The 10,377-nt window shown below is 33.4% G+C and overlaps 1 protein-coding gene across 2 annotated transcripts; it reads left to right on the top strand.

The window, feature by feature from the left end:
* The first annotated feature begins 1,480 nt into the window (after nucleotides 1–1,480).
* On the top strand, nucleotides 1,481–9,868 carry LOC132552335 (protein arginine N-methyltransferase 1-like). 2 transcript variants are annotated; one of them, XM_060216496.1, is made up of 9 exons: nucleotides 1,481–1,503; nucleotides 2,914–3,075; nucleotides 3,265–3,420; nucleotides 4,157–4,220; nucleotides 5,631–5,779; nucleotides 6,218–6,305; nucleotides 6,756–7,022; nucleotides 7,775–7,899; nucleotides 8,315–9,868. In XM_060216496.1, the coding sequence occupies exons 1-9, from the start codon at nucleotides 1,486–1,488 to the stop codon at nucleotides 8,396–8,398; spliced, it is 1,113 nt and encodes a 370-aa protein (XP_060072479.1). In that variant the 5' UTR covers nucleotides 1,481–1,485; the 3' UTR covers nucleotides 8,399–9,868. The 2 variants fall into 2 exon arrangements, with proteins under 2 accessions (XP_060072479.1, XP_060072478.1); XM_060216495.1 differs by having other exon boundaries at nucleotides 1,486–1,527.
* The last annotated feature ends 509 nt before the right edge of the window (nucleotides 9,869–10,377 follow it).

Genomic DNA, 10,377 nt, shown 5'->3' with positions numbered 1-10,377 from the left:
GCATCATATACATTCGAATTATCTGTCGTTACTGTACCAGAGTATGATATGACTCGTTCTAAAATTCGTATCCGTGTGTATTTTATATACATAGCGATCCAGATGTTCATGTAATAGATCACTTACCACTGTAACATGTCGAACATTTTAAACTTTTTGCGGATGTCGTTGGCGGTGTAATGGTTGGGCAGTTGAAGAAATTCTTGGCGAGGCGATTTAGTGCCGTAGATCGTGAGTTCAGAGTCAAAACAGGGCACGAGTTAAAAATGTGTTACAATGTTAAATACGACGTGCCAACTATTTTGTCTTTCCCTCGTAAAACGGACAATGATTACAATAAGACAGAGCAAAAGACTTTAAAATTATATCTTTCCCTTCTTAGTACGATTATTATCTTTTTAAAATTCCGAGTAGCTAAATACATTTCTGCAAATGCGGGAGATATGCACGTGCACCAAGAAATATCGATATCAACACCTTAACATTTCAAAAAGTGTCAAATGACTTAATGAAACTACTTACCTGTAATTTCTCTGTATTGCCTAATTACTTTTGAAGTAGTATTGTCCAGTCTGGAAGAACCTTTCTCTCCTATGACGCAAAATATAACATGCTTTATAGAATGTGTGTGTGTGTTTTTTTTTTTTTTTTTTGTAATTCTTTTATTTTTTGACAAGTTTTTACATATTACACAATACACAATATACAAGAGAAACCACACAAAAACATACACCCATATGTGTTTTTATCATCACCATACATGTACTTACGAAAACGTCATTTGTCGCGATCGTGTAAGGGTAGAAATATAATAAAAAGAAATCAGAGCCCGACGATAGAAACATGCTTTATGTCCTCCCAGAGTTACTGCCCTTAGTTCGTGATCTGTCAGTGATATCAGGGACGTACTATAAGTCCCTGGCGATATAGAGCATTGGATTAGTAAATTTTGACTGACTCATCCTCCGATGTGGAAAAAAATTAAAAGCTCTGTAAACTAGTCCGACTGGAAACAAGCTATTTTCATTAAAAAATACACACAAATGAATTGCATCGGCAAAACGAAGGAGGAGAAGAAGAATAAAAAGAAGAAGAATGTTATTAAGAGATTAATTAAGGTTATTAAGAGAATTCTTGTATAAGTCCGCTTATGTCGCTAGACCAGAAATCCTTACTCGTTCATGATAACTTACTGGGTTTCCGGCTTAACGATTATAATGCGCATTCCTTCCCATGTAGCATTTTCGTGTAAAAAGAAAACTGATTGATGTGTCACATTAGTTCACTTATACAAAGCTGAAATTAAGGGGGGGGAATACAACAGAAATGTAAAATAAGTGACGTGAAATCATGTCTTTTTTACCTCGATATCTCAAAAGCCGCATATTTTCATATACATATTTGCAGTTTAGAACATCCAAAATTATTCACATCTTTTGATGACGTAGTTCCCGACCATGTGCGCGCTTCACACAAGGGTTCAAAATGGCAGAGCACATGGAGGTACCACAGAAATGCGTCGATTCGGTATTCGTGAAAATGACATATTTGAGATGAAACACATTGTTTAATTTTGCCAAATGATTAACTTTTGTTTAATGTATCTTTTTATATGGTTATAATGTTAGATCGTAACATGTTTTATTTTGTTTGACATCATTCTTTTCACCATTAGCGTTTTTCCATTTTGTATGTATAACCATTTCCTCTCATTTCCTTTGTTAAAAAAAGGGAATGACAAGTCTTCTCTTTAGTTTTACATGCAGTAAAGACTTTTTGACGATCTTTAAATGAAAACACATTTGAAAATAGGTGAATTTAAGAAAACGAAATTTGATATGGTGGAAGTCGGAAGCACATGGTCATGCACAAAGGCTTGAGGCTATTTTGTTGCGCAATTCATTGGAGATTTAACTTAGTCTCGGCAAATTTACTCGTATTTTTCATTTATAATGCATTTTCATAGATCATTTATAACAAGGATTACATAATGTTTATTGATTTATTTGCACTACTGCAAACAATGTCTTATTTGGAATGTTCATTTTCATAAAATCCAGAAGGCTAATTCAAACGTATAATAGTCGTTCAAACAATCTAACACGAGTGTAAAACACTTTTTAATATATTGATTGGGGAAGACTCAAAAATTGATAACTTGACCATATTGCATTTGATTAATTTATTTGCCAGTCAGTTGTATTTGTTAAATATGATAACCTGAAAAAACCTTGTAATTATGTTGCACCAATTGTATGTGATATAGACTCTTAATTTTGTTTCTAAATTGAATTGGTTAAAATTTCCAAATTGAAAACATTACATCCAAGAGATAAATTTAAATTAGAAATTTATGTAAGAGTGAAAGAAGAAAAAAAGAAACAAAAATGCTGTAGTTGTGAATATGAAATGTATATATAAATCCATTAGCATGCTCATTTCTGTTCTTTAGAACAAAATCTATCTTACAATCTACTTTCTACAAATCCATAAACAGGGTAGTGATCAAAATTTTGGAGTCTGCAATTATGCTCAAAAATTATGCTTAAAATATATTTGCTTGTAATGAATAATTCATTTCAATCCATATAAAATACTATCTTTCAATGTGAATATAGCCGATACATCTACAGGTTAGGTAATTCATTTAAATCTGACAGCAGTCTGCTAGTTTTTTATTTCAAACATATTTTATTTATTTTAAACATTTTGAAGTTGATAGCCGAAATTTTTTGTCTCTGAATGAATGTCATATACGGTGTATTTTAGCTGACAATTTGGATGCTAATGTAGTGGTGAAAATTTTCAGGCACCATTTGTACTGTCTGAGAGTATTTCATGTACGAAGATAATTTGTTTCATTGACATGGCTACTTAGAGGTATAACAATTGTTTTTTTTCTTTAATTTGAAGACTACACCAACAACCACATCCACCCCAACCACCACCACCTCCACAGAGGAAGTCCCGTCATGTAATGGTGATGCAGGTCCCAGACCAGCTGGAAAAGACAAAGATGACATGACATCAAAAGACTACTACTTCGACTCCTATGGACATTTTGGAATCCATGAGGTAATAAATTAGTCACTTAGTTAAAAATGATAAAATAGTTTAAGGTAACAATCTCTAGAGTAAATACTTGATGTGATATTTTTTCATATAAAGCCGGATTCACCAACCAGGTAAGAATGAAACGGATGAATTAACCCCAAAAACACAAGTTTTAGAGGGAAATTAATTAATTTCGATCTTCTTATACAGGAAATGCTGAAGGATGAAGTGCGGACATTGACCTACAGAAATGCCATGATACATAACAAGCATTTATTTAAAGGCAAAGTAGTCCTAGATGTGGGATGTGGTACAGGTATCCTGTGTATGTTTGCTGCTAAGGCTGGTGCTGCCAAGGTCATAGGGGTAGGTTTAAACAGCTGCAATGTTTTACTGTTTATTTATCGTAACTTTCATAATGTTTTATTTTTCTTACACTGTCTGATATTGTCTTTTATGGTCACTTTCATAATGTTTTATTTTTCTGTCTGATATTGTCTTTTACGGTCACTTTCATAATGTTTTATTTTTCTGTCTGATATTGTCTTTTACCTCACTTGACAGCTGTATGATGGACTAATTTGAAAAAATAATTGAATTGGTAATTTATATGGTATCATACATTTCTCATCTCCTTTTGTTTGAAAGCCTTGTGTTTTTTTATGGATTCAGTATTTGAGGTATTTCCATAACTGATCAAGCTGTCCAGTTGGAAGCTTTTCCTGTTTAGTTTGTTGACAGTGATTGTTTTGTTCGGTTTTTAGTTACTGAAATGATGCTTTAGTAAATAGTGTCAAACTAGCTCAATTTACTAACTGATTCAGATTATTATTTAAACTATATTTCAATACAGGTGGGAAAAAAAGCTTGTGATTATACTTTCATTGAGAGTCAGTGTTTTCAGTTAGAGGTGTAACCTAAATTTTTCAAAAAGTTTTCAGCTACTTTTGTAGGTCATTTTGTCTTATCCGTATATAGGATAGATATCAGAAGCAAGTTCTGGGAATATAAAAATATGCTAGCCTAAATATCCAATACAAAGTCAGATAGGTGACTGATTATGTTTTTGCCACATTTTAATCCATATATTTCGATTTAACAGATTGACTGTTCCAGTATCATTGACTATGCCCAGAAAATAATGGAATTGAACAACTTTGATAAAAGTAAGTCTCCTTTCATTTGATACGGAGTTGTATTAATATTAGGACTGTCACAGGTACAAAATGTTGGGTTTGGGTACCAGAATTTTAATACCTGACCTGTATCAGGATACCTGACATTTATCTGACATTATAATGAAATGTGGTGTTACCATGTTGAAAAGGGCTTGTAACTTTGCAAAACATAAAAATCAAACATATATGACCACAATGCTTAACTGGCAATATCGTTGTATTCCTTTCTTTACACCCATCAATTGTTTTGTAATTTAAACGATCTTGAGACAAAAATCGCATCAGGTCAAAAGTTTACAGAACATGCCTGTCAAACTAACCACAAATATGGTAGGATTGTATTGCTTGCACATGTGCAACAGGAAGTCATGGGATTGAGATATTATCGTATTTGACAGAGTTATCATGCTCGACAACAACATTGTAAGAACGCCACCTGAAAAAGTTTCAACCCGGAATCGAAATACACTAAAATAAATGAATAAGAGCAGCGAATCATGTGACATAATCTCATTCAGGAATCCGGGCATGTTATTCATAGTAACAGGGTAAAGTACCGTACACAAGTCTGCCATGTATACAGAGACATTACAATATTTGACAGAGTTGTCGTGATCAACAACAACATAATAAGAATGACAGCAACAAAAGTTTCAATCCAGAATCGATACACACTAAAATAAATAAGAAGGTTGTTTAATTCAAACTAGAAATTCCTGAAGCCAGGCGTGTTATTGATGGTAACAAGGTAAAGCCACAAGTCTGTCGTGAACATATGTGTTTGATGGTTCCCAGAACAAAATGTGGTAGTGAGAAAACTAAAATCACAACAATGGTGAATGTGGAAATGTAGCAAACAGATAAAGGGTTATCCTCGGTGAATTAGAACAGTCAGATATTGTATTCCTTTAAAAATCTGAAATGTAAACACAGATGAAAAACAGAATGTTTCCTTTTTTGATGGGTACCTGGATACACATTTTTGAATCTGGTTATTTCTCAAAATTAATATGTAATGATTCATTTTGAATCTGGACCCGTATATGTGTACTCGGGTTTTTGTTACAGTCCTAATTAATATGTAATGATTCATTTTGCAGGCACAATATTTCAGTAATTGTCTTTACATTTGATGCTTATTGCATTGTTATGTTAGATTCAATGTTGTTGATGTTGTCTTATTTCATGTTAGTTGTTTAATATAATGTCCTGGCTACAATTCCTAACAAAGTTGTTTTAGAAATTGTTTCATTGATATGGAATAAAATACTTCAAATGAATTCAATTTTCAATATGCAAAAATTTTCAAAGTAGCTTCTTTTATTTTCATATTTTTTTCAAATCGACATTTAAAATAACTAGGATCGAAGGGAGGTAATCTTGAATTTTATGTTGTAGCTGTGACCCTGATTAAAGGAAAGGTTGAGGAGGTCACACTTCCAGAGGGCATTGACAAGGTTGACATCATCATCAGCGAGTGGATGGGCTACTGTTTGTTCTATGAATCCATGTTGAACACAGTTATCTTTGCGCGTGACAAGTGGCTGGTAGGTCTTACTTTCCATTGTAGTCTTATGTTTACAACAGATGCAAAATGTTTAAAAAATGTGTTTCAGAATCAACTGGGAAAGGTGTTATACACTATATAATTATATACTAGAATATCAAATGGACCATGTTATTGACACCAATAAATCGAGGGATTTTAAAAACGAATTGTACAAAATGAGGTATAGCGGTTATTATTATAACTGCGAATGCAAGAGTTTTGCCTGCACTGCAAGATCAGATTATTTAGCATATTTGCAGCATACATACAAGATAAACCTTTGTGTTTGTATTATTTTTAAAGCTTCATTATGAGAAATGTGTTCAGTACAGAAGATTCTGACATTACTGAGTATTCGTGTAAGCAATACAAGAGTAGATCACTAGAACCCAACTCTCCAATAGGAAACTGTTGACTGTTTATATTGTTTCCTTAGAGACCTGGTGGCTTGATCTTCCCAGACAGAGCTGTGTTATATGTCACCGCTATAGAAGATCGACAGTACAAAGATGAGAAAATAAACTGTAAGTAACAATAAAACTGGTTAGTTAAATCTATATCATGTTTTGCTGACAGTAAGATGTTTTTTATTTGATAAAGTGAATATGATATATGTATACACATGATGTTTTAATTTGGCTCGTTTTTATTTAATAACCAAAGTTGATTTTCCACCACATGCCAAAAGTTGAACTGAGACAATTCATAAATCCATTAGGTGTTGTGTACTCTGTAAGTAGATAGAAATATTGTGATGCAAGCTTTGGTATGTGATAGCAATATTGTGATCCAAGCATTGGTATGAGATAGAAATATTGTGATCCAAGCATTGGTATGTGTTAGAAATATTGTGATCCAAGCATTGATATGAGATAGACATATTGTGTCCCAATTTCTGTAAGGAGAGATAAATTGTTTCTCTCTTTATGTATATGATAATACTAATTTTTCCTGATTTTTAAATATTTTGGCAGGGTGGGACTGTGTGTATGGCTTTGATATGAGTGTGATACGCAAGGTAGCCATTTCTGAGCCCCTGGTTGATGTTGTGGACCCCAAACAAGTGATAACCAATTCTTGCCTGGTGAAGGAAGTAGATATCTACACGGTTAAGGAAGAGGACCTCACATTCAAGGCCCCATTTCACCTTCAATGTCGGCGTAATGACTATGTTCATGCTCTTGTCACCTTCTTCAATATGGAATTCACAAAGTGTCACAAGAGAACAGGTTTCTCTACAGGTGAGAAGGACATGATGGAACTCTCAGTATGGTTATGTTATTAAAAGTTCTCTGTAACCTTGGGATAAAACAGAGTTAAATGTTTTAAAAAAAATATATAAACATCTGAATAGAGACAATGAGTTCAGAATACTGTCAACTTGTTTACCTCGGACTTCAACTTTCCATCTTGTTGAATAATATAATCAATATGGGAATGTACTAAAGTTCATTTTATAAGTAATTTGTATTGAATATGAAATCTATGTAATTTGTGAAGTATTCAGTAGAGAAGAAAATGAATGAAAGTTGACAGCACTCTTGATCACCAATGTTTAAAACACAAGTTAATTACAATACAGGACTTCAGAATAATTACTGAATTTAAAACATCATTCCATGTCATAAAAGTTTTGGATATATGCTCTTTAAACCTGAAAATCAACACTGAGTAAGCAATGTGTAGTGTTGACTTTAACATAGAAAGAAGAACTAAAGAACTCAGGGATCCCCAACAATTGATATTCCTATCATATCATCCATATTTGAGATGTTAACTCCATTATAAAATGATGTTTGGCCGTTACATTTGAGAAGGGAAGCACAAAAGCAGAAATTATTTTGATATGAAAATAACTTATCTCCCTTCCCAAGTTATAATGACAGTAAATGACCTGTAAGATTTATCTCCCCTCCCCAGCTATATTGTTAGAATTATCTCCCCTTCTAGTTATATTGACATTCACTAATCTGTATTACCTCTCAATTCCCAGCTCCTGAGGCCCCCTATACTCACTGGAAACAGACAGTGTTCTACTTTGACCAGTTAGATCTGACAGTTAAGAAAGGAGAGGAACTCTTTGGCACAATTGCTCTGGAACCCAACAAAAAGAACAATGTAAGTGTTTTGTAATGATAACTTAATTAGTTCGGTAACTTTACACTTGATGATCATGATTACATTAGTATTTATAGGTCAAAGTTAGAGGTTAAAAGGTAATTCTTGACTAGTTTTAAAGGAAGATTATTTTGAAATGAGATTTGTACAAGACATCTTATGACTTAAGGATATTAACACCCTAGTTACAGCAACTGGTACTTGAAAAAGTGTCAAAGGTCACATTTGAACACATTCCAAGTTTTCATTAAGCAATGTCTCCTGATGAGTGTGTATTGGGTACTTCATGTGCCACAGTCATTGTTCAGTTATCTTTATCAGTATGGAAAGAGTATCTGCAGATTTAATGTCTTCAATTTATACAATAATATTTACTATCTCAATGATGAATTGATATCGGCCTTACTTCCAACAGAGGGATTTGGACATCAAGATTGAGGTGGATTTCAAGGGAGAGTTGTCAGAGATGAACGAGTGTATGTCATATAGGATGAGGTAGGAGGAGTGATAAAAGGAAGGACACAGCGACAACTTATCCACTTTTTCCACAGTCCTTGGACTTGTGGAGGTCATGGACATCCACACTCAGCGTCATATTGTTATGGGAGCAGAAGTGTGGCTGTGGTCTTTTTGAAGTCCCTGCTTGATGCTGCACTGAACAATATTCTAGGACTTTAGTTAAGTAGATGTAAACCGAAGATTTCTATAGAAGAGAAGTAAAATTGTATTTTTATTTTGTAGTATGTGTACAGTGATATAAAATGTTGTGTCATTGTCCAAAATTCGAGATTTTCCAGCAAAGGAACCTACAGATAAAAGGACAGGCTAACAACCAAGTAGGGAATTGATATCTAAAACATAATACTGGGCTTCATAAATATATTATTGTATGTCTATTTAGGACCATTGTTTAACTTCATTGAGAATGAAAATCAATCTAAAGATGGGTCTAGTCTGGTGGCTGTCTGCTTGTTGTCTGTGCCATGGTGTTGTAATCTGTTGTGAACCAGCCAGGTAATGCCCTCTGGGAAGTAAATGAGTAAGAGAAGGGACATAACCCTTGTCTTATTGTATAAGGGGAGTCCTTGTCAAATGGAATAATATTTGAATCTGAACAAAATATCTTGTTTTAAACTTTTGTTACCTTTCGTTGAACCACTGAATGTCTACTAAGGAAGATGCATTACAGAAATTTTATAATAGAAAAAGAATACACGTGTATTTTCAGTGAAAAAAATGTTACTGGACATGGAACAAATCTTATTCAAAGTTTATGTCAAAATCCTGTTTCCTTCACTTCGCAGATGTAGTATCCATCGGGCTTTTAAGGAAATATAAGGATTAAAGCTTTGCAGTATCTTTGTTTACTTTATTTGTTCCTCTGACGTTAATACTGTTTTTCAGTTGATAAGACAACACACCATGACCTCGTCAAATTCATTTTAAGTATCAGATTTTGAGAAGAAAAAAAAAGGAATTGGTAGATGTCATGGTGTGTGTCACACAGTTGTGTTTTGTCTGAGGTGCTCTGTGTGACTGATGTGTGTTTGGTATTATGAGAGAGCTGAAAATGTAATGAATGTTGCAGTCTGAAGTGTTTTTGAGTATGAATGAGGCAAGCACTAGCACTTTCACATGGAAAATATCATTATTTTGAAGATTTTCCTTATTTCCTTTTGCATTTTTCAAAAGGGTGTTGCATGACTATTTAAAACATTACTGCTGACACAAGCTGAGGAGTAGTGGTTATTTCAACAGAGAAAAAAATATGAAAGTAGTTAATTTCCTCTTCTTGGCAAGAGCTGGTCTTAGCAGCATATATAAAGGGGAATTTTATAAGTCAAAATCCACTACTAAGCTGTGATGTTTTCAGATCTGCCATTTTGTAACTCTTACATTAAATGAATATGACAAAATTAAGAAAATTGTGAAATGAAATAAAACTTTATTACAGATGTTTTAAGCACAAGTGGTGTTTTGTTTTGTTTTATTGCAGTATGGATTGTATTTATACTTGTAATAAAAATAAAACGGATCCAATAAACTATCAAAGTAAAATCACTCAGGAACAGTATTTGTCTTTGACTATTTTATACATGCTTTTATCAGATAATTGCCTGCCTAAATCACCCTTTGTAGTCCCTCTGTCCTTAATTCTCATTCCTGCTTTTGTTCTCAGTAACTGTTCCCTGTTTGTACAGTTTTTAGGTCACATGAGAGTCTTTTTTTGTTATTTCTTCTTGTAAAAAAAATGAACCAATATCAAGGAAATTTTACAAAAATCTTCCATAGCTTAAGGCACACCAAAATTTTTAATTATATAGTTCCAAATCCGCAGGGGCATGACGAACAGGGCCAAGAATGGTCAAATTGATTGAAACATACAAATAAATCTTCCTCTCAAAACCCAGGTATGGTAGAATCAAATACTCTTCATAGATAGAAAGGCCTTCAGATGCTATACCAACATTGTAAATT

Source organism: Ylistrum balloti, unplaced genomic scaffold (genome assembly GCF_031769215.1).
Source record: "Ylistrum balloti isolate Yb309-2 unplaced genomic scaffold, AGI_CSIRO_Ybal_v1 Utg370242, whole genome shotgun sequence".
Classification (NCBI taxonomy): domain Eukaryota; kingdom Metazoa; phylum Mollusca; class Bivalvia; order Pectinida; family Pectinidae; genus Ylistrum; species Ylistrum balloti.
This window is presented reverse-complemented; position numbering and strand designations above follow the sequence as displayed.